Source organism: Tyto alba, unplaced genomic scaffold (genome assembly GCF_018691265.1).
Source record: "Tyto alba isolate M040663 unplaced genomic scaffold, T.alba_DEE_v4.0 Super-Scaffold_41, whole genome shotgun sequence".
NCBI classification, from domain to species: domain Eukaryota; kingdom Metazoa; phylum Chordata; class Aves; order Strigiformes; family Tytonidae; genus Tyto; species Tyto alba.
The window spans coordinates 15,624,774-15,649,786 of NW_024881317.1; the positions used below are offsets into that span (position 1 = coordinate 15,624,774).

At 37.9% G+C, this 25,013-nt stretch overlaps 1 protein-coding gene across 9 annotated transcripts in view; it reads left to right on the forward strand.

Annotated features, from left to right (window-relative positions):
• TCF12 (transcription factor 12) overlaps positions 1-25,013 on the forward strand; it is a 174,612-nt gene that overhangs the window by 124,762 nt on the left and 24,837 nt on the right. For 7 of the 9 annotated variants that reach the window (XM_042803706.1, XM_042803704.1, XM_032990141.2 and 4 more), the window contains exons 10-13: positions 18,726-18,831; positions 19,931-20,070; positions 20,392-20,536; positions 22,088-22,152. In XM_042803706.1, coding sequence (XP_042659640.1) covers positions 18,726-18,831; positions 19,931-20,070; positions 20,392-20,536; positions 22,088-22,152 — 456 coding nt within the window. Of the gene's footprint in view, positions 1-8,797; positions 8,952-18,725; positions 18,832-19,930; positions 20,071-20,391; positions 20,537-22,087; positions 22,153-25,013 lie in introns of those variants that run through there. The other 2 variants (XM_032990145.2, XM_032990146.2) reach the window with 1 other exon arrangement.

Consider the following 25,013-nt stretch of genomic DNA (forward strand, 5'->3'; position numbering starts at 1 on the left):
GACCATAATCAGTAGCTATCATGAGGTCATAATTCCAAGAAAAATAGTATGACTATCTCTCATCATTCTTTTGCCATTTAATTAGTCTCATATCAGAGAAATAACCTGAAATACATAATGTCTGTTGATTTTTGTTACAGATCAGCTGTGATACACAGGCACAATTATCTGATTGTTTTCTGTGTAGTGCCATTTCTAATAACTGTTTTCAGTATTTTAGACTTTCTACAGTACTTGAGACTGTCAGTTAATAATAAACTTTAGGTTGCCACTTATTAAATAGGAGATTGTCAGGTTAGTATTTTCTTATCTGAGAGATGTCCTGAATTCAAACTCATTACATTTTTCAATACATATAAGACAATTTATAGCTTGATTATAGGGTTTCCTCATATATATTACCTTCTATAGTATGTATATAGTCCATGGGTGCTAATTTATTGCAAGAATTATTTATGAACCAAAGCTAGAGAAAACTTGGTTTGCATGCATAGAGCAACCTCCCAAACATTTAAGGCACTTCTCTTTTTGGTATCATGATAGTCTTTTAAGACCAAGTTTGAGAAATATATTTCAAGAGATGTCTCATAAAGATAGCAGTGGTACCAGAAGAAAAATAATAGCTCATACTCTCTTCTATGCTCCCTCTTTCCTCCACTCCTCCTGAAGGGCAAAAAGTGATTATTTGAAATGGTGGGGTGGAAAGTATCCAGTCCTCTGAATGTTTATCTGAAACCCAGTTTTTGAGACTTTAATGTTTAGAATGTATTAAAAAATATAACATTCACCATGCTGAATGGACTTCCTGCAGAGAATTATCCTCAATATTAACAAGGTTAATGTGTGTTGAAGTGACCTGATATAAAGCAACATCCTTGGAATACTTTTAGGAAGCCTATCGCTCTGAATAAAAACTTTGGATCATCCTGGGTAGACATACTGTGTGATGTTTAACTGACTGTGTTGTTGTGTTTAACTGAGTTCCTAGTAGGACTTACCTTTTTTTTAAAGTTTCTTTTCCCACTGGTCAGAAATGGTGTCAAAATGTAAAAAGCAGCATTTAGTTTGTTCCCAGCTGTTCTGATTTGCTTTGTGTGGTCAAGTGATACATTTGACTGTCACTTGTCTTTAGTATTTAAAACTCTCAAAGACAGCAGTAGCTTGCCTGACCCTTGCCTCTGACGCTGTGCTGTGTTTTAGAAGGCAGTTTTAAATAACAAAACTAAGCAAATAAATCCTTACGGGTAATGCAACACAGAACTTGTGATTTCTTCCTCATGACTCAGTCTATCATCTTCACTTCTGCTTTATGCTCATTTTTGGTCTCCTGATTCAAGGGATAAAGTTTTTAGGGACTTGCTCTATACTCCTTTTTAAGCAAGGTCTTTGTCTGTGAGCTTGAACAAAAGGCAAATATAAAACATCCAACCCCTATATTATTACAGACCAAGTAAAAGTGTTTATTTGAGATTTTATGTTTATTAAGAAAAAGACCTGGTTTTCTGGTTAGATTATTGTAGCATTTTTTTAACATGACCGTTATTTGAAGTTTATCTGAAAACAGCAGTAACCTCAGATTATAGCTTCCTACCCACTCTTTGCTATACAATACCATTTAGCTGTGATTAAACGGCTAAGCAGTCCATTGCAAAGTCCTGCTGTGAGAGTTCAGATTGAGTTCTCAATGAGGGTGAAGGTACTTCACTAACCCTCTCTTACTAGCATTTTTTTATATAGCAATCAGATCGTTTTTCCAAAGTAACTGTCTTGTCATATGACTGTGGTGAACTATTGTGACATCCCTTAATTGAGAGATCTCTGTGAAAAATCTGCATTTACATATATGATAGATAGATAATGACATCAAATTATTTCTCTGTGTTTAGATTTACTGCAGATATTTTATTTTTGAAATTTTCACTATATATCAAAATGAGCATATTAGATGGTCTTCAGTTAAAGCGTAAATCTACATAAAAGAACCTTGAATCTGTTCATGGTTCTAAAACTGTTCTCTGAAAAAATAACATGACTGAATTGCAGTTCATGTAATTTAGGGAGAAGTTATATGGAATTGCTGCAACTCCTGCTTTACCTCAAAGATTAATGTGTCCGTTACCATAAATTAGTGTGGTGCTTTATAACAACAGATAAGGATAAAAGCTTTTCCAAAGAGTATTTTTTAAATATCTTTTGCTTGATAATACCTGTGGTTTCGGTGGGAAGGCTTTTATCATCCCTGAAACCAGCTGGGAAAGTAGTGAGCAACGTTGTGTTGCTCAACTTTTATGTGCTGTTGAACCATGATGTCTCTTTCAGGTGTTTGCTCAGCCTAAATGTTGGGCAGGTTGCTTTGCTGTGACCGTGCCGCTTGTCAGAAATGGGCAATACAAAAGTGATTGCTTTTCCAAAGCAGTGGTACTGAAATTAAAGCACTACATACTCTTTCAATGAAATTTCAGATGAAGATATGTCATTACACACTGAAGGGAAGAAATTGAATCAGATTACTCTTGTTTAGAGCCAGAGTTTCCTGTGATGTCAAGACTTGCAAAGAAAGCAAGTTGTACAGTCTTGGAGATTTCATTATGGGGTTTCATACCATTTGCACTGATAGGTAGGGTTAGCTGTCAGTGGTTTTTGTTTCTGTAGGGAAGTAGTAGACGAATTCCTAACTGTGGATGACAAAAGGATTGCACATTTGGCTTTTGATGGCTCACTTGGCTTCGTATGCAAAACAGTTTTTCCAAGCAGCAAGGTGTGGAGTACAGAAGAAGGGGAGAGATGCAAGAAGATATATGCTGAGGCACAATTAGCTCTCTGCATTTTGACATGCAGTCTTCTAAAGCTTCTCTGACACGGAATTATTTAATAAATTCAAAAAGTGTGCTTGTATCGATGTATTAGGCTGGGCTCAGGTTTTGGCTATGGAGCCACCTACAGGGAGATCATACAAGTGCAGGTATAGCAGCATGGTTTTGGTGAGGGGAGAAAGTGAAAAATACATTGTACTTCAGTAAAGAAATAAAAGTTACATGATACTGAGGTTGGACCAGCAGAGGGACCCCTTAATCACTTATTAATTTTTCAGATAAATTTTCTTGGCCATATTGAGTTGATGTGAAAAAATTTGTAATTCATGTAGTCTTCTGAAAGTTTCAGTAACATGGCCTTGCCAATTCATTTCAGGTTTTAAAGTTCTTTAAGGTCTATACACATTTTCAGATTGGCTAGGTTTTCAGCACACTTTGGGATGATGGTTATCTGGCTTCTGATGGGATAACTTATTGCCTCAGGATAATAAATATTTTTATTTACTTTTTAATGCAGATATGGATAGTTAAGACCTTCATGTAGAGCCTTTCAAACCTTAAGTGCTTTATATTTTCAGCCAAATAAGAAAACTTTCTTAATTTGAACAATATCCTATCACAGTTGATTTTGAAACAAGTTCTAAAACTTCCTTAAATAAATCATTTTGTGTTTGATTCTGAAGAATGTGATATACAGCACTTTTTTCCTCATTCTTTTAATTCCAGTAAAATATTTATGTAAAAACTTAAACATCTGAAATGAAATATTATTTGGAAAACTACCAAAAGAGAAAATTCCTAGCTGTAGTTTCCAATTTGAAAAAAAAAGCAAACAAACAAACAGAAAACCAAACACAAACAAACAATCACCAACTTTGTGTTTTTTCCCATATCAGTCATAGGTAACTAGAGTTTTTTGCAAACAAAAAAAAACCCAAATCAACCAACAACAAAGAACCCAACAGCTCTTGCTCAACGCCCCCCCCCCCCCCCCCCATCCCACGCCCTCCACCCACACCCCCACCCCGCAAAAAAAAACCCTTATAATATTGCTAGGTAAATGTAACAGACAGCAATTAATACCAATTTCATTAGTATTTGTTGTTTATTCTCTATTCCTCCAAACTGTTCCCTCTTCCCTGGTTATAGTAACATGAATGCTAAATGTGAAGTTAAAGACAAATCTTTTGAATAGGAAAACCACCAAACTATTTTAGCTCTTGTGTAGATTGGTAAATTAATTTTCTTAAAATACCTTTCTTTGGATACTGTGGGGGTTTTGACTATCAAATGTAGTCCACTGGGTTATTTTAAATTGTCTTCCATGCAGTTAGTCTGCTCTGCCTCTGATGAACAGCATACTTAGTGGTTAGTTAACAACAGAAGGCTATGCTTCCAGGATTTTAAAATAAATTAACATTTACTTAACTAATGAAATAAATAGAGGACAGTGTAATAAGTGATGTGTTTTCCCTGTAAAACAGCCAGGTTTGTTTCTTAAGGCTTGAAATCTTGTCTATTCTAACAGCTACATTATGCATTATGTTCAATGCATCCTTTATCAATGAACTTTGGCCTCGCTATAGTTAATTGTCATAAATGTTTGGGTTTAAAATAAATTACTTTGGGAGTCCCAGGATGCCTAGAATTTTTTTTTTTTTGAATTGTGGCAAAAGAAGCAGCTTGAAGTTACTATATATATTTGAATTAGCAACAGGTTGTTCAGTGTCAGACTTATTTCTATTAATTTATCTATTACCCTTTTCCCTGTTCCTTGCCTTTATTTCAGTGGGGCATCAGTTGGGGTGTCTCTCCTGTTCAGGTTCCAGTTTTCTTAGAACTGGTAAGAATTTAATCGCTTGTGAAACTTCTGTTCCTTTGTCAAATGTGGTTGAAATTGATAGTAAGTCCCAACCCTGAACAGAGTGGGGAGGAAAGGAGAGACTTCTAGGGCGGTTGCCTTCACCTTGTTTCCAAAGATAGCAGGTTAACCTAGCTGCTAAGAAATGACATGAAAACAAGTGAGAACAGTAGAATTGGTATCCCCATCAAAAGCAGGTTTGGGCTCTTACTGTATTAACATTTTTTCAGCAAGATTGAAGCCAACTCTCCATGAGGAAACTCGTGATACATGGGTTTACACATCACAGTCACTTTTTGAATGGAAAAGGAACTTTAAAGTAACTAGTTACACATAATTAATTGTAAAAGTTGCTGCTTGTTGTGTTTGAATAGATCCATTTAAAATAATGAAACTGTGATAAAAAAAGTATTTTAAAGTATTTTGATATTTCAGTCTGTTGTGGAACACGTTTGACCAGAGGATTGGTCTTGTCCATTAAGACAGTTCTATAATTATCTTTCATACTGTATAATCTTCAGTGATCTGGAGAAATTATGTTTATAAATTCAAATGATGGGTTCCATATGCTTATTGTGTATTTGCTTTGTGACTCTGACAAGTTGGACAAAAACGTATTTCACATAAAAGTTTGTTTTCAAGGAGAACATGTAGTTCATTCACAAATTCTCTTCATGTTAAAACAATCTTTGAAAATACTCTCCTACAGGTAGCTTGGTTTATTATTAGGTCAGTATTTCGTTCTGCATCAGCTTTCATAATCTCTTTACATATGTTAGAAACAGGCAGTTTATTGTTTTTGACACACAGTACAGGGTCATGAGTGGAAACAATTCAGGCTACAAAGTGCATGTCAGTTCAGTGCTCCTCTGCTGACGGCATGTCTGTCTGAAATCAAGTTTAAAAAATTGGCCCTGTCTCCAGCTGACTTGTTTTGTCAGGCCGAGTCATAAGATTAACCCTTGACTTGTCACCAAGGAAAAATGAAGTAAACAACTGTACCCAGTACAGTATAGCTGATCCAGCTATGATTCATTTCACTGTAACATGATTCTCTTAAGAAAACAAATTTCAGAGCAGCTGTTGCTTGGCTTAAATGGGGATTATAAAAATTGCAACCACAAACCAGAAACTTACTTTGGACTTCAGGAGCTTTTGGAATAGTTATCTGGTAGTAGTTCCTGTAAATACAGAGTTATTCATAACAGCATTGCAATTTTTTGAGCAGTCTTTCAAATTCTTCCACTTTAGGTTTATTTTTCATCTATTCTGGTGAAAGTAAACTTCTGTGGGTTAAAGTTTGATATGCTTGATGGAATTATGGTTTGATCCTGTAAGGTGAATCGATGTAGTAAATGTCCTGTGAGAAACAATGTTTTTGTACAGTAAATGTAGAGGAGATACAGTGATAAATTTCAAGTATGGTACACTAAGATTTTACTCCAATCGGTGTAACTGAGAATAGGACAACTAGTTCCCTTTTCGGTAAAATTAAATTGTTATCCTTTTGATTTGTGGGGAAATAACTCAGGAGCAAATTCATTTATTGACTCATTACAGAGGTACCAGTCTTTAAGCTCGTTTGTCTACAGATAGCATTTTCAGTGGTGTTACTCAGTTTTATTGATCATATCGTTGCTGTTGTTTTACCCATGTGATGCTGAACAACGTTAATGATTTCCTTGTACTGATAAATATTAATTGTGTTAGTAAATATTACCTACATCTTTTGTTACAATTGCTTTGCACAAGTACGGGGCAGTTATAATGCGGAGAAGCCTCCCTCTCAATGACACATAATAAATTTAGTTTTTTCTGCTGTATGTTTTATCATTTTTCCAATTGCTTGTAATACAGGTGGATAACACTTATTATTTGAGAGGGGGCTTGATCTTACTTTTCATCTCAAATACAACTGTTTTGAAAATTGAGTATGTGTGCATGGAGGTGCAGTAGCAATTGCAACTATGTTGATGGTAGTCTTTACTGCAAAGAACTGACTCCAGTTACTCTGGAAGTATTTTTAATGATGTAAAACTTATTGTGCTTTTGAATTACTTCAGAAAAAAAGGGTTATCTTCTTCAACTCTTTCAAGCTGAAAGTGCCTTTTCCAGTGTTTAGGTTTTTTTTTTAAGTTGTACGTTAAGAATTAGTTATTTTAATCTAGTACACTATGAGAAGTCACACATGCAAAGATCTGAAGATCTTTTAGCATATCTCATCTGTAGAGTCCTGAACATTAGTGAGAAGCTTTAAGGAATGGCATTGTTAGCTGCAAATCAAAGCTTCTTACAGACTCTCGGGGGATTGAAATGGTCCTTTGTGGTCCCTAGGGGAAGAAGGAAGCTGCAAGTCATTCTGCGGTCCTGGCAATTTAATAGTCTGAAGTATAGTGATGTTCTTTTTTGCAGCTGCTGCTGCTGCTATGCCTTTTGTATTGGAGAGGAGTTCAGTTCAGATATCATTAGCTTTACTGCATAGTTAAATAGTTCTGGATGTGTAGTTTGACTTGCAGTAAAAACCTTAAGTGTTCTGCTGATGTGAGCTTCAGGATGTACTTGCCAACATAGTCTGAGCACAGTAGTCTCTTAATTGATTGCAAGAGTTCACTGGAAAAGCATTTGAAGCTGGAGCTGTGGATGTTTTCTGTCAGTATGTGTATGTGTATATTCTGTGTATTTACAGACACTACAGTAGTTATACAGAAGACCCACTAAGATTTTTATCTGACCATAGTATTCTACTGTAGTCAGTTTGTCACCCTTGAGAATCTTTTTAGTTCAGAAGATTTCACTGGCACACAAGGTGCTTGGCAGAATGAACCAAATTTCTACAACTTGCTTTATTTCCCTGTAAATTACTGAATTGAATTTTGCCCACTTTTTTTTTTCTTTTCCTGAAGTATTTTCCTGCTTTTGTTGGGAGGGGGGCAGGGAGAATTCACAGCACTGGCAGTTGACACCGTTAGAGGTGGAGAAATGTGGTTTTGCTTTAACCTTTTTTTTTCCTGGATTGAAATCAGTATCTGACTTATCAGGAGCTCAGTTAATAGCCAATTGCATTCATATGTAGAAAATAAAAAATCGTACACCTCATTAAGAGTTAATGTTACTTGGTGCCACTGGTCAGTGTAGAAAGCAAAAAGACTGACTAGGCATAGATAATGTGCAAATATTGAGGGATTTTTGTGCTGGAAGCTGCAGTCTGTTTGCTGTGTTGTATAATTCACTTTTCTGTGATGTGCAAAAGTTGTTGGGGTCCTTACCCTTTCTCTTTTCTTCCCTTTCTTATATGGGCACAGCATTGCTTTTTTCATACAAAAGTGTCTTATACAGGGAGCCTGGGCTCATGTTTCCAAAGAACCATCATACTTTGTATGCCATATCTTAAAGATTAATTTTGGATGATTGCATAAAATGAAAATATTTACTTTTTTAAAAAAAAAAAAAAAAAAAAGCCAAGCATCTTGTGTATGTGTTGTATTTGTGCTAGGGTTGCTGTCACCACACAGGCTTCCCTGTTCAGCAGGCAGCCTGGGGCCTGGCCAGTGCAACGGGGGCAGGCTGGGGCCAGGAGGTGCTGCCCCCCTGCGGGGTGTCCCTGCCCCCCTGCGGGGTGTCCCTGCCCCCCTGTGGGGTGTCGCTGCCGGGGTGCCCCAGCCTTCCCCCGGGAGCGGCTCCCAGCAGCTCCCCGTGGCTTTGGGAGGCGTTTGCTAAAGTTGGAAGCAACTTCAGGCAGAGCCAGATGGCCGTGCTGCAGGAGCTGCGTCGAGCAGCGTCCCGTCCCCCCCGCCGCCACAAGTGCTCTAATTTAATTAAAACAAAAAGCAGACGATTAACTCGCTCGGGCCGTACCCATTCGCTGTTACCTTGTAGCTCGCGCTTCCCGGGGCTGCGCGCGCGGGTCTCTGGGTGCCGGCAGCCCCGCGCGTGTGGGCTCGTGAGCGTGCCCCCCTCCCTTCCCCCCCTCCCTTCCCTCCCTCCCTTCCCTGCTGCTTGGCCCCGTCCGGGGCGCGGGCCGCGGCGGGCTGGCGGGGGGCCCCGCGCCCGGCCCTACCCCCGCGCCCGGCCGGAGATGGTTCAGTCCTGCTTTGCATAAGTCGCCTTTGAGGCGCTCCATGTGCGCGGGCGGCGCGGCGCGCGGGCGGGCGGGTGGATGTCGTGGCGAGAGGCGGTGCACTGCAGCCCGGCCCGCCGCCAGCCGCGCCATGTACTGCGCGTACCCCGTCCCCGGGGTGGGCAGCAACTCCCTCATGTACTACTACAACGGCAAGACGGTAAGGGCGGCCGCCTTTGTTCGGGGGCTGCGGAGCGCCGGGCCGGGCTGGCGGCCGGCCGGCGGGCAAATACAAGTTCACAGCGCGGGGGGGATCCCCCCGTGAGTCCAGTACTGAGGGCGGGGGAGACCCGTCCCCGGGCCGGAGCCCAGGCGGGGGTGGGGGGGTGGGGGGGCGAGTAAAAGAAACCGCACCGGGGGCTGCTTTGTGTAACGGGGGGGGGAAGTCCCCTCGGTTGCGTGAGGAAACACCGAACGCGGGTTCCGGCGGGCGGCGCTCCCCGCCGGCTCCGCGCCGCTGCCGCCCTGCCCGCTCCGCGCCCCGGCCGCGCCCGCGCCGGCTGCGCGCTGAGGGGGCGCAGGCAGCGCCGCCGAGTTCGGGGTTCCGCCTGCCCGCCCCATGCCGCTGGGCTCGGTTCCTTCGGGGTTTGTTTGTGGTTTTGGTGTTTTTTTGTGTGGGTTTTTTTGTTTTTGTTTTTGTTTTTTTTTTTTATTTGCTCTCCCAGACGGCGGCAGAGCCGCCTGCTCGGGGCGGCCGGTGCCCAGGCGCGGTGACCCGGCCCGCCCGGGAAGCGGAGCGCCCGCCACAGCGGGTCGTTTCACTCGCGTGATTATGAAATAATCAAAACACTCCTGCAACCAGGGAAAAAAAAAAAAAAAAAAGAAAAGGCAGATTCTGAAAATTAGATCTCATCTCTATATTTTAACTTTCTGGAAATGGAATAGGATATTTCTGCTTCAGGGTCGATTCTTATTTAAGTTAGTACGACAACAGTTCTGATTTTTGTATGTAAAAATTAGAATACAACGGTAAATTTAACACTGTGTTTTTTCCAGTCTATGTTGTATGTGGTTTTGGATTTCTTATGTTATAAAAATAACATTACGTTGGAAAAAGGGAGCTGCTGATACTGATCTTTTTTGTGGATTGTTTCTTTTGTTGTTTTGGTTTTGGTTTGTTTTGTGTTTTACTGCTGTTTCTTCTCTCGTGGGCATATGTGAGCTTTGCCTTCATTAGTAAACTTTTTGCTAAGATTTTTGTAATGATAATTAAACTGTGGATCTTTATATTCATTAAAGACACTGTGTATGAGCTTCTTGAATAACAGAAAAGACACTGGGGGAGAGGCTGGTGAATGAGTAAAATTGCTTGGTCTCTATTTCATTTCCTTTGGTATAAATGCCAGCTGTCTTTCAAATATGAAATTATTTTTCTTTCATGTCTGCTCCTAGGCTAAAGCAATCTGTTTGAAGTTTTATGTGAAGATATATATAAGACTTAAGTAAAATTAACTATACAATACCCCTGAAGCAAAGGGAATATAACTTGCATGGAGTTTTGATTTTATTCTTTCTAGAGGACAGATCACTCTATTACAACATTTCTCTTTGTTCTTGTAGCAGGAAAAAAGGCTTTGATCTTATTAAGTATTTCCAGGCATATAGTAGATGGAAGTGCTGGTACTGTAGGAGAGCATGGCTTGAAAATTGATAGCATGTGCCTGTTATGGGTCAGAGGTGACCTTTATGAGCTTGAAGAGTTAGTAAATAGATGACAAATCATATGATGATCCTATATCATGTTGCCCAAGGTTTTTTGTTTTGTTTGGTTTTTAACATTTCACTAGGATTTTCTCTCCTAGGAATTCTGCAAGTTGGACTAAATTACTAATTTGAGTATACAGAAGGAGGATATGTGAAGTTGGAGGGGTCGGTTTTTGAAGCACACATTTTGGTGTGTATGCCAAATCTTCGTATGAACCTTTCCAGAATGTGAGAACAGTACATATCCTCATTTTGATGCCTAATTGCTTTTATTTGTATTGTTTGATCAATTAGTAGTTGATAGTGTGTACCTCATTGAGTTTGAAATTTTTATTTAGATTATTGTATTAGACTTTGGATATTGACATTCCTTGATGCTTGCTGATGTATATAACATCTGATTTATTTACACACAAAGCAAGTGGGAAATGACATGTCAAAAATGTGTGGTTTAAACTTTTTAGTAAATGTTTTGTTTTTTTCAACTTCTTAAATTTGTAAGCCATCAGAAAGCTTAAAATTAAACTAAAATGTATCTAAGCACCCCAGTAGATGGTCATCTGTGCACTGGTACATAAATTAAAATGTATAAAATTGAGTCAAGGGTTTTTACTATTAGAGGAGGTTCCATTTTTGTAGTTTCTGTATGTTCTAGGAGGGACACATGAAAGTGGAAAGTTTAATACAAACCCCTTGCTGAGGAGTAAAATTTTGCCGTTATGTGTAATAGGTGTTATAAAAATATATATATTTCAAGAATCCTCACCAAATTAAAAAGAAAAAAATATCTTAATATGTTTCTTAAAGAAAATAAAGTACTTGCACCAAACTAGAAGATTTCATCTGGTTTGGTTTTGGTTTGTTTTTTTTTTTTTTTGTCCCCCTTCACCTGTTGATATATAGAAAATATTCTCAGTTTATGGAAGGCTTAAAAAATTTTAACACAGACCTTTTGGGGAAGGAAATAGTTAAAAATTGCATCTATCTTTTAAAGTTTTACCTTTTCTTCCTTTCATTCAAGAGCTATGCTACAGACTCCAGAAAATCAAGACACCGAATCCCTATAAAAAAAAAGAAAAGCCACAAAAATGTTTAGGTAGAAATAATAGCACAAATTTAAATTACATTTTTTAGACATTTTGATTTTATTATCTTTTTAACTAATAAATAAGAAACTTCTTTCACTGGGGCCTTTTCATTTAAATTTTATAAAATTAAATAGCACCAATATATTTAAGTAATAGAAGTTTTATATCTTCTTTGTGCATAAATAATAAAATAGATTTGAAAGATTTCCACTTTTTTCAGTCCACCTAAAAGTTTAGAAGTAAATTGGTTATTTTCTAAATGTACTATAAAATTATTTTTTTATAGATTGCAATAGTGTGTCAGTTATCACCAAAATAAATAATTTTTAGGAGCGTTACTGATTATATTTTATTTTACATCACATGACTACTGTTTCATCTGAGAATAAATTTATGACTATATTGCATATAATTTTTGTATTCTGTGCATCATATGGGTTAATTTGATATACCAGTCTATATATGAGTATTTTATTATTGAATAAATATTTGGCTTTTTTCAACAGAGACTGAGATTTTATTGAGCCCTTTCTCAAGGTGTAGTTACTGCATTTTTCACAGTAGATTTCACCAATGCCTATTTAAAAAGGAAGGAAAAAAATGAGCAGACTTATGTATCTTGCATATATGTAATGCTTTGTGATTTGTTTTTTTTGTAAACTAGCTTATGTTGGGATTTTGTTTGAGAAATATTTTTCTCTTGAGAATTTTCAGAGTGTAAAAGGCTATTTGTAAACACATCCGTGTGTGTGCATACATATATACATGCATATGGGCGTGTGTGTATAAATGAATACACACAAGTTTGAGTATATATGTGTGTATTTGGGTATTTTTTAGTGGAGAAAATGTCTGTCTTGCAGCCGTCTCAGAGTTGTAGCAGAGAGAAGCATGTTAATAATATTGCATGATGCTTAGGTGACATGACAGCATGCCTTTCTGTAGCAGTTACATAATAAATAATGCACTAAGCCTTTTAACATCAATGTAAAATGTTTTCAGTTTGTAAATTTTGGAGCAACCAGGTGCTCTGAAGAATTATTCAATTCTGCTTTTGTTCGTATTGTGCCAGTTAGTATACAGGGAGAAAAGTACAATTAAAGCTGTTCTGTACCATATGCTGCCCACAGCAACTTAGACAAGGTCAAAGCTAACATTTGTAAGTCAGGACAAATATACGATCATCTGGAAAATCTCTAGGGGTACATGGCTGTGGACATTGAATAAAGAGACGTAGTAAACACTGGTCAGCTGGATTTTTTTTTTTTTTTTCCCAGTTCCTCACCCATCTCTCTCCCCTCCCCATCCCACTAAAAACTGATGAGTTACAATGCATCAGCCCAAGAGAGTTTTCCCTGCTCCACTCCATTGCGCTGAACTGCCAATCTAGTGAGCAGTGGTCCCCTGCCAGAAGGGTGTTGTGTCTGCAACAAGCTTTATTGATGATTTAAAGTGAAGGTTATGTCCATTTCCTTGGGCAAATGAAAGCACCTAGGGATGGGATCAGGTGCTGTATTGGATTGATCTATATTTCTCAAAATGTAAGCAGCAAAGAGTAACACACCCCTGTTTGCTCAGTGCGTTTGCTTTCATAATCACGTGCATGTTGAAGTGCGTTTGTAGAAATACAATAGTCTGTGTTGGATGTACAGAAACTGAGAGTACTAGTGAGTTCAAAGAAGAGATAAATGCAAAAGATATTATTATATCTATTACTGCATCTTCCTGTGGTCAATATTGGTGATAGGGATTCTTACCACAGCTAGAAGAGCCTTCTGAAATACAGGGAACAGGTTAAGAAGCAGGCTGATTAGTTTCAACTTTTCCATTTTTTGTTTCTTTAAAATCTGAATTTAATCAGGATTTTTTGAAGGCTTAGATGTATGCATCCTTTAGTAATAGTACAGATTGAAGAATGTGGGGAAGAGATTTTGCTTAGCAAATAAAACAGAAAAATAATTTTCAAACACTATATACATATATTTATTTCTGGTGTTGTTCCTGCTGCCTTACCTTCTTTTTCCTCCCCTCTGCCTCACACTACAATTTAAAAAAGTAAAAGCAAAAGAACAGACCAGAAGGTTTTCCATATACTGAATTGAGGATTTTTTGTAAGTCTGCCTATCACTTTTTAACATGACTTCAAAGTTGTCATTTACTGGGGAAGAAGCTAGGAAGCATTTGTGCTGTATCATTGCAGTAGAATTCTGCAATTCAAAAATACCCAAATAGGCATGTGCAGCATGCTTAAACTGCATAAACATTTAAGATGGAAATCAGTTTAGCTACTTCAAGGAGTTTGAATTTTATACCATATTCAAAAATTACGATTGGATTTGCAGACAAAACTGATGCTCTGTTCCCCTAAAGGAGTGTTTCATTTTCATTCTGGGTGGTAAGAAGAGTTTTTTAAGCATACGGAACCTTTGCCTAATATTGGAAACAAAAAGCATGATTGAGGGTACGGTATACTGATCTTGTATATTAGGGTTCTTAATTTTATCATCTTGCTTAAATATTAACAAGAATTTAGGGTGGGTTTGGGTTTTGGTTTTTTTTGGGGGGGGCAGCTTCTATCATGCTGTAAAGAGGATCATGAAAAACTATAGTTAGTTCTACATTCCTAGAGTTTTAGTACGTGATTTTGTCAGAAATATAATAAACATGAAAACAAGTTTCCTTTTTCCAGAGTTGCCTTTCATCAGAGTTAGCTTTTGCCACAAAACCTGCAGATAATACACTGTAAAATTTTGCCACATGTACAAATCATTCATCAGTGCGCACTTGCTTAGTGCATGACTGATGCTGTTGGAATGTAGATAGGCTACTTAGCAGAGTTTACAGGCTACAGAATAGGTTATCCATCTCTACTGGTTTCAAAAAATTCTGTCTCCAGCAGCTTGATAAATATTTTCCTGAACTTCCAAGAATTGTTAATAACTAGGCTTAAATGAGTAACATAATTCATAATTCCATAAACAGTATGTGTGATGGGAGCCTTGGTCTTGAGATAGCATGAGCTCATCGGAAGTAAGGTTTGGTTTCTTCATTGCTATTTTTTAATCTGCTTTTAACATTAATATTAAGCATTGATAAATATTTAAGAATTTGAAACAGATTATGGGAAAATTGCATGGGAGAAAATATGCCACCAGGAGGACTCTTAAGTGTTATATTTATTAAATACGTTTATAGAATGAGACTTGGAAGTTTCACTTAGCATAAAACTTGGTAAACCCAGATCTTCAAATTAACATTCATGTTATTAGTACTTATATTAGTAAACAGAAGCACACTGTGTAGTCCTCTGGTATGCTTTAGATACATTAGGTCCATGTAGCTTTCCTGATAATGTTTATTATGTATGTTAATCATGAGGGCAGATTTCAGAACTGGATGATGCGTTTGTTTTGCTTAAACCTGATGTAATACAGCTAATGTCCTCTCAGATCTGTTCTGAAGTCAGCTCCCACTGCTACCCCTAAAAAAAAAAAATCTCAGTTGTCATCCTGCCTTTCCCACTGGGGAAACAGAAACCAGTTCGGGGTATGCAAGAGACAGACATGGGTCTCTGACTTGATGTCCTTTGCGATTCATTTGCCCTACTTCCCGCTGTGGCAGCTATCTACCCTTCAGAAGCACTGCAGCGCTAGGATTGATGTATGTTTTAGCACAGCTCCAAAAAAGTTGAGTTTTCCACTTGATAAGTCATGTGAAAAAACCTGGGTTTGGCATGCATTTATTGGAAGGGAATTTCCCATTCATAATCCGAGAGTGGTTTGCTTGTCAGTATGGAGACACATCCGATGCCTTTGGGCACGGTGCATTTAAGGGGATTAGAAGATGGGCTCCTCTTCTACCTGCTGGAGACAACCCTCTTCAAGGAGGCTCTGGAGACAGGCTGACCTTTTAACAGTATTCCTTGTCTTAGTGGGAATGTCAGCCAGGAAAAACTGGTTTGATGCCTCCTGGATGTCACTGTTATCAGTTTAATAGCTAAAAGAGGCCGTCTTGAGCAGCCACGTCATATTTATAACTGCCTTACTCAGCTGTTGCAGGAGAGAAAGCCCTTTAACTAGGACGCAGACTGGGGAGCTGCTGTGCAGCCACGCAAGCCTCCTGCGGGCCAGCAGCCACAGAGGCTACGTTTTGCTGGGTAGGGGTCCTAGTGAACGCGTGGCTTTCAGAGGGAACAAACTAGTTGCCCTCGTACACCGCTTCCCAACTTAAAAACAAAGCTTTGTTTTTTTTATTAGCTTTTTTATTTGAAACCTTTGAATTTTGCATCTCATGGACTTCAAGTTGATTTTAGCAGATTTTCTCCTTTGCTTTTAAATTTTGTTGGTAGTAACACAACATAAAAATTATGATTAGGTCATTAACCAGAAAAAAACCTGGCGCTCATCTGCAGGTGATCAGATGACATCAGAGGCCTGGTTTTAATTTGTGGGTAGTTCTGATTGTAACTAAAAGAGACTTGCTCCTTTTGTGGAATTGGCTGGCTATTTCCCCACATCTGGAGTTAATGAAGTCTTTGAGACCACATCAGTTGTGTTTTGCCGAAAGAACCCTTTGATCTGAAAAATCTAGACTGGCACAAGTGCAGCTTCATAACATCGCAGCTATGTTTTTGCAAGCTATAGTTAAGATACCAAAACAAGCAGAAACTATATAAAGTTATGTGTCTGTGTTAGGACTTTCATGTAGCTGTTTGGAAGGGCCTCTTTTACATTAATATAATTCATAACATTTTTATTATGTTAATGTCTTGTACATATGTATCTGTAAATGATATATTTGTAGGAGTTTTTCAGTTTAATTTCCCATTTGAGATAGTATTTAATCAGTTTTTCTAAATCACCCAATTATGTAAAATTTAAAATTTCAGTCTGAAGCTTGTATTTACAAATCTCATTGATAATGTTGCAGCTTAAAAGGAGTATAATTTGTCATTGTAGGCGATTTCGCATTAATCAGTGTACATCTCCATGGCAGTGGTAAATGTCATAAAGCTTTGTTTCCACTGCTGTCCTGTGACAGTGATAGATTATTCATCAGCTATAGCATATGCTGCGTTATTCTGCACAACACAGAACTTGTAAATTAAGCCCAGTTTTGCCTAATATGTTTGCAGTCTTATGAATACGAGTATTTACAATTTGACAGAGTGACATTTCTGTTAAAATATGTCTGAGGCATGGGATATACATGCATTCATCACATATAGTGAATACATATGTACTGTTAATATTGCTTATAATGTATTGTCTTTTTGTCTCTCAGGTTTGGTAAGCATCTCTATTTTACATTTATTCCATATACTGAAAATTTGCGAGTAAAGTATAGAACAGAAGCTCCCCAAAAGGCTTTATTTCCTAAACATTTTTCATTTATTTTGATTAAAAAATAGTGTTAAAACAAGCATGCAACTAAAAGTTGTACATTTTCCCCTTGACTCCTTTTTACCAGGTGTCTTTTTACCTGCTGCAGTTTTCATTACATGGCTTGTACCGACAGCTACGCCCTGGCTTAATTCCTTGTGCCCTTGTCCTGATTCCATCATAGTGTAGTTTGATAGATTTTATTGAAATTCTGTTGATGTAGAAAGAGTCTAAGAGAGTGGCAAATCAGTCCCTCGGATATAAAAGAGTGCTGTCTGCAGGCACATGCCCAGCCATTTGGTCTGACAACACCAGACTAGAAAAACATTCAGGAGTGGGGAGGAGGGATATTGGGATGCAAATGGCGCGAGACTTGCCCACTTCACTTTCTAAATGTCGGTCTCCAGGTCTCCAAACAGTCACCCTCCGGGAGAACAATGGTTCTCTTTTAGGGAGCTCAGGCTTTTTTTGTTGGCCGCATTGGTTTTCCTGGCCCTTCTCTTGCTTGGTAAACAACATCCCAGAAAGACAAGGGAGAGCTGTGAATGTTGTAGAAACATGCGTGTGCCTGTATTTGCATGGGAAGGTTTAACAATAATCACTTTTGAATTTTAGGGCATAATGCGCTTTGTAAGTTCCATTATGTAAGCTTTAAAGTTTTAAAATTGTTCTTAATGTAGGGGTTTATGAAGCCTTATGTATTTACAAGTAAGGTGAATGATTAAAAAATAACAATACTACTTTTTTTTACTTTGTAGCAAAAAAATGTTCTGCTTTCAGTGTTACTTCTTTATATTCTTTGCTGTTATATTTGTTAATTTGCTGTGGGTCTTTTAATAAGATTTTTCTTTTAATGTACAATAGTCATATTGCAGTATTCGGTGTATTGACTAAAATACTGGGATAAAGAAATAGCTAACTTAGAACAACTGACATTATGGGCAGGGTCCTTGAATCTGAATAATGGCTTTGTTGATTTGACAGACTTACTCCTGAATGTGCTTTATATTTCTTCTTAGAGTTACTGCAGTGAAAGACTTCTAATCGTTATGTTTATTTGGCATCGTACAATTTTTAACTTGTTAAGGAAATTTGTTGTTTGCAAGTTAAGAATGGTCATTCCAATGTGGTGTTAAACTGAAAGAAGAATGAAGCTGGTTTTCCTTAATGCTGGGCCAGAGTGAAAATAATTTGCTCCATGTCGCAGTTTTAAGATTATTCCTCAGGACTTGCATTACATATATTTTTGATGACTATACAAAAGCATGCAAGCTTCTGAATGGGTGATACAATGGTTGTGTTAAAATCTTCCTGTTTGTCATTGGATGTTCTTTTTTTTTTTTTTTTTTTCTCTGATTGTTGGGATGCCAGCTAGTTACATATTCAAACAGGCATACAGTTGTTTTTCAAATAAAATTTATTTGAGGCCCAGTTGTTTTATCTTGCTTTTTTTTATCTTGAGCAACAAGTCTGTGCGAGTCATGCACTTAGAAAGCAAAATCAGCATTCAAGCTTTTATCAGGCCACCTGGCTGAGTTGGCACACTAGAAAGTGTGTTGTTAGGATCATTCTACTGTAGTTCCTCTGTACTGTGGCAACTTGCTAAAAAGCAAATAAAACAAGGGCAACAAATGCTGCAGCTTGCTACACTGTTCTTTTTTTATTTATGCTTTCTATCTGTGTCTGTATGCTGTTATGGCTTTTTTTAATGCACAACAGCCAAATATTACTAACCTGCTTTTATTGCTCTCCAATATTTAGGTGTATGCACCATCCCCGAGTTCTGATGATTTCAACAGAGAATCTCCAAGTTACCCGTCTCCTAAGCCACCAAGCAGTATGTTTGCTAGCACTTTCTTTATGCAAGGTGAGTAAAATGTCTTAAAATATATGGGTAGATGTTACTTGTGCTTTAGGTAGAAATCTGCAGTCAGCCACTGTTGTACTGAATGAATGAGGAAGCGTGAAGGTAACATACTGTAACTAAAACAGTTAGATGAGGGGAGCTGTCTGTTGATTTAAAGTTTTTCTCCTGACATTAATTGCTGACTGAAATTTAAGGGGATTATACACCAGGCCAGATGGAGAGAATCCCCCATCCTTTGATTTGTAGGGGCTTCAGAGCAGCACACTGGAGTGATAGAGAAAAATGAGGTGAGGGCTTCTTGACTGTTCTGGAATTTGACTGTACAATATCAGCTAACAGTCTTAAGTTCTCAAATGCTTGTATATCCAGCATGCCAAGAAAAAGGGTTTTGCATGGAACAAAACGAGAGCAGAATTCATTTCCTTGGCCTCACGTCATACAATTAGCTCGTACTGTAGTCTGATGAGGTTTTGGAGCATATTGAAAGCATAGTCTCTCAGTATGGGAATTTACAGACCACTTCCGTTTGTGCTACAGAAGGAAAACTGCATTGACACACGGGTTTAAGGCTTATGTAATGTAGTCATTTGGGTTACTTAAATCTGCTGTTATGAAATGTTTTTATATTTTTATGGTAGTAGGGTATTTTAGACTATAAATTGCTTATTTTAGGTTAATAAATGTTTTGCACTGTGTGATGAGCTCTGCTTAGCCAAACTTTTCTCCCCTCTACCCCTTTTTTTATTATTTTTTTCAGTCTGGAATTTTTATCAACCCTCTTGATATAAATCTGGCCTTACTGAAGGTCTGTGTAATTAGCAGAAGTACTTGGTATTTTCTCAGCTGTGGTTGGATTGTATTTCAGCTATAAAGCCTCTGTTGGTTTTTGGTTTTTTTTTTTATAAATATAGCAACAGTGTGGTAGCATAAAAATAGAAGATGCAGTATAAACTGCTCACTATTTCCCTGCTGCTGTTAGTCTGAGTAGCTGAATACTGTATTCTTTAAAAATTATTTTGTAAAGGAAAGTAGAGGTCAGTACTCTTCATTAAATGTGTTTTTCTTGTTTTCTTTTTTATTATTAAAAAAAAAAAAAAAGATGGGACCCACAATTCTTCTGACCTCTGGAGTTCATCCAATGGCATGAGCCAGCCTGGCTATGGTGGGATGCTGGGAGGCTCCTCTTCCCACATGTCCCAGTCCAGCAGTTACGGTGGCCTGCACACACATGACCGTTTGGTAAGATGCACAGCACAGATTAATATGTTTGTACTTGCATATGGAGATCCAACTTACAAGAATTCATTTCTTGTTTGCTGCTCATGTATGTCAGTTAAAAACCCAGTTGTCAGAAGCCACAAACTTACTGTAATAGATTTATGTCCTTTTATTTATGTCTGTTGTATAAATAAAAATCTATGGCTGTATAGTGGTCTGTTCAGAGGATGGATTACTCCCTTTCTTTAATAAAGAGCTGGGGGTTGTATGTTTGGCATCTTAAAATATCAACATTTATTTAAAGACTACTTAATGTCTTATGTCTGTTTCTCTTCTTTCTAGAGCTATCCCCCGCATTCAGTCTCGCCCACAGATATAAATGCCAGTCTTCCTCCAATGTCTAGTTTCCATCGTGGCAGTACCAGCAGTTCACCTTACGTAGCTGCCTCACACACTCCACCTGTCAATGGATCAGATAATATTCTGGGTAAAAAGTTTTTCCTGTTTTTTTGTTTGTTTGTTTGTTGTTTGTTTATTTATTTATTTGTTTATTTATTTTTAATTTTACAACAAAATTAAATTTAGGGTTGCATGATGCACAAAATTCATAGGATTTAATTTATGGGATGCTTGTAGATCAGGGATACTGCACCACTGTGGCATTTCTATCCTTAGTGTAGCTGAGATGAGGCAAATTGTTTCGCAGTCAGCTTAAGACTTCCTGGTTTATTTGCTTTCACAGCCAAGCCTATGCTCAGGGGATTGTATCCATCTACCTTAACGGCAATTATCCTTCCATGGTTTATTATATGTACATGTTCATATAGGTAATTCTGGTGTGGCAGTTTTTGAGCTGCTGTATCACCAAGGTACTGTGCTGGAGAAAGGCAGGAAGACTGTTTCTTTGGGGACCTTGATAAACTACATCGTAAATTCCTCTCTTAACTGATTTAGAGATTACTGAGTAGCCAGTATGGTGGCTGGTTTAGTTTCTTCAGTGCTTACCTAGAAAGCATGATATCTAGGATGATCATCTGTTCCTTGCACATATTTGCACATCTTAACATACAGCCATAGAGGTAAATGCTTGTAGACAACCCTTGTCAGTTCAGTTATGATTTGCACTTAGCTTCATTTTAAATAAGTGGAATTTAGTTGGAGTCCATATATTGGCTTTGGTTTGGGAACTTGTTTTATGCTCAGATCTTTGAACAGAACCCAATTAATGAATCTGCATGGGAAATTCAGGCTGGAAAACCCAAGTTTGCCACAAACTGGAAACAGCAAGTGCTGCCTGATTTGGATTTCTGATGTCAATGGCTTACATGCACATTAAATAATTTTTTTTTTGTCATTAGAAGTTGATAATTGGAGAAAGTATATTCACTTTTAGAGGGTCTATCTTCTACAGTAAAGCAGATATTTCAAAGGATTCAGGTTTTCTGTGTTTCCAATTGGCAGAGCTTGAGACCTCCTCTTGGCTTGATGGTGTGTGGAGCAAAAGGGCATGCAAAGCTGCTGACATGAAACTAAGAGCAGGGATGACAGAAAGCTTGGTGGATAAGAGCTTTTCAGGGTTTTTCTAAAATAAAGATGAGTACAAGGGAGACACAGAAGGAGCTATTCAGTGAATTTGGCTTTAAGTATTAATGAAATGTGCGGTACTGTAGTGATAAGTTTAGAAATAAGCTGCAGTAATAAGGTTTTCCGATTTTGATTTTTCTTTTCACATTTCATTAAAAGTAGCCTGTGATCCTAGAAAATAATTTCAGTCGTTTTTCTAACTGCTTTCACTTGTTGGTCTTTAAGTTATCACAGTGATACTGTGTTTGACTTTAAAGAGGAGAGCATCTGAATTTAAACCTAATTGTTTTAATTCAGTTTTGAAGTATAATGAGAACTGATTCTGTTGACACTGACTTCCTCAGAATATCCGTTTAAAAAGTGGTTGCTCAACTGTATGTGATGAATAAAATAATAAAAGCAAATAAAATTTCAGCTTTAAAAATAAGTGTTGGGTTTGCTTTCCACATTACAGGAAACAGAGGAAATGGTGCTGGAAGCTCACAGACAGGTGATGCACTTGGAAAGGCACTGGCATCTGTAAGTAGCAGTTAGAATATTCAGATCTGAAAGATGTATTTTGATCACAGCATCCATTATTTATGTGTTCAATAGCAAATCAGGAGTTTTCATGTATGAAGTTAAAATAATTGTACTATGGGACAATGTCATATACTAGACAAATGTCTATAAAAGCAAGTGGAAATTGCTTTTATTTGTAGAAGGCTCCTTCTGACTTCTTTCAGGTGATCAAAAATGTAGGGGAGCTATAATTTAGAAAGTTGCATAGACAAAGTAAAAGATAATCATAAGAAGTTTAAGGTTTGATTTTACTTTTTTTTTTTGTCTGTAGTGTTCTAGTTAAAGTCAAATATTTTTAACATTACTCTTAGAGCAGATCCTGCCTTGAGGTTTAAAATATTTCCTCAGTGGCCTTATAAAACTAAGAGGTTTTGAATGCTGTGTTGTATAGTTATAATTTATGGAACAGCCTCTAAAATGCTGTATATGCATAAAGTTTAAATTCTTAGGTCTCGCCAGGATAACGTAGATGATGTAAAACATGGCAAGTATCTTCAGTCTACTATAAGCTCTGTTTGCACATGCATGCATACAGCAATTATTTTTGCATTAATACTATCAGATGTACCTTTCATAAAACAGTAATTGATACAGTATAACAGAAATTTCGAAGTTAGGAGTGGTGGCTGGGGGAGCACTTTGTGTTTCTTGTACATAGCAAATAGGGAGACTAAGTCTGATTTAAAAGATAGAAATGACTACTTTGCAGCACCAAAAGGCCATTCCTGGGTTGGATTCTGCATCCCTCGCTTCATACCAGTGAATACAAATGTGCATATTCCTGCAGATCCTGTTACCCTTGCATCCCTCAGAGGATCATATGTTAAAAGATTACCAGGTCTGATAATGTCTGTAATGTCCATATTGGGTAGGAGAACTCTGACCTACTGGCTTTGAGGAGAAAAATGTTGTCCCTGTTGCTTTTGGGGATTCAGGAAGTAGATAACAATTCTCGAGACCAGAGGGCAGTTAACACTCTCTTTTTGTCTGTTTGAGACCTGTCAGAAAAGAATGGGAATAATTTTGACTCCTAGAAATAGCCATGCTTACATACTTCAGGCTGCTCATTACTTTGCAGATGTATTTGGATGTCTGGTGTTCTGCAACCTGACCAAAATTTCTGTTTTAAGTCAACATGCTGGCCAGTTAGACCTGCAGGACTTCATGGCGTTTTCCGTTGCTCTCCTTTTTAAAATTATTTTCTCATCCTTTCAGGTATTTTACCCGAGTCACTAGCTGAGAAAACCAGGCTGATGTTTTGAGGAAAAAAACTAAATATATTGCAAGTCAGGGCAGAAATGTTTAATCTAACTGGTGGGTGGGCTCTGGTTGTCATAGAAACTTGTTTCTGTCATCCCGTGTTGTTGCTTGGCAGGAGCAGCCAGGTCATTCCATAAATCATTTCTGTCATAGCTGATGGTGATGCATTCCATCTGCTCTATCAGTGCATGCCATAGTCTGCACACTTCAGATCCCTCGCCTCATCCATCTGCTTCCCCCGCAACACGCGCGCACCCAGCACACTTCTTGCGCTTGTTCGGCAAGGAGCACCGCTCTCGGTTGCAGAGAGGAGGGCGGTGGTCTCCTGCAGGTGAAGCTAGTGCACATGAATTTTGATGGCTAGTAAACCGAGAATATTTTTCTGTTTGAACAAAGTTTTATTTAAATACTGTGATTGTCTTGACTTTTTTTTTTGCTAAGATGACGCTATATGCCTTTCTGTTAGGATTTTAAATGCTACCACTGCAACTGTTGAGAGGAATTTCTAGTTGTAAAATTCTGTTGATGTACATCTCACAATAGGCCTTTCATGTGCGAAACATCAGAGGATACGACATTTGTTCTTCAGTTTAGGTATTAAAGACCATACAGAATAGTATGTGATTAAACATGTAAGGCCAGATAATACATTTGCAAAGGTTCTTTTATTTTAGGTTTAAGCCTGGATAATTGTGGTCTTAATCTCAGGGTAGGCAAGAAAGAGAATTGTACATGAAAGTATTTACACAAAGTTCCCAAAGCCCTGTGGATTATGCATTAGTTTGGATAATGAACTAGTATAGATAGAAAGAAAAGAAAATCTGGGTATTCGTGCCATTTCTAATGTGTTTCCCTGAACATTTGCCAAACAATAACCCTTTAAGATTGTGCCCATGGAGGGTTATATGGCAGGAGAAACATCTGGTTTATTTCATTGCCTAATGCCAAATCAAAACACTTGGTCTTTAATTTAGAGGAGATCAAACAGGAGGACTGTTTAACTTTGTTGATTATATCAGACCTCTTTGTGATAACTTATGTTTTGATTCCTACCTCAGAACTGGGGTAAAGGCCTTTGTATGGTCTCGGTAGTTAAATAGCCACTGGTCCCCTCACAAAAGAAAATGTAGGGAAGTTGACTTCTAAAAGTAATTCATGAATTAAGTTTCTTTGTTGCTTTAGACTCAATAACATTAACATAACAAAGCCTAACTGAAATGTACACTGTAGTGTTTAAAAAATTGGACTAACAGCTCCGAGGTTTGGCTCTGCAGGCTCTCAATTGTGCAGCTTTTGTCTAAGAGCCTTTTCATTAGACCCTGGCATATTGGCACCCCGCTGTTTGGAATGGACCATGACTGATAGGAGGAGGAGTCTCATTTGTTGCAGTAAAATGAGTCATGTTACCGTTTAAGCCTGGCAGAAGGTGTCAGGGTTGTTCATCATTGGTCATTTAACAGCACAGCAGCCAGGGCCTGCATGCAGAATGAATTCTGACCTCGTGTTTTAGTTGTGGCTTTGGTATAATATAGGGTTTTCCTCTTATAAAATAGAGCTAA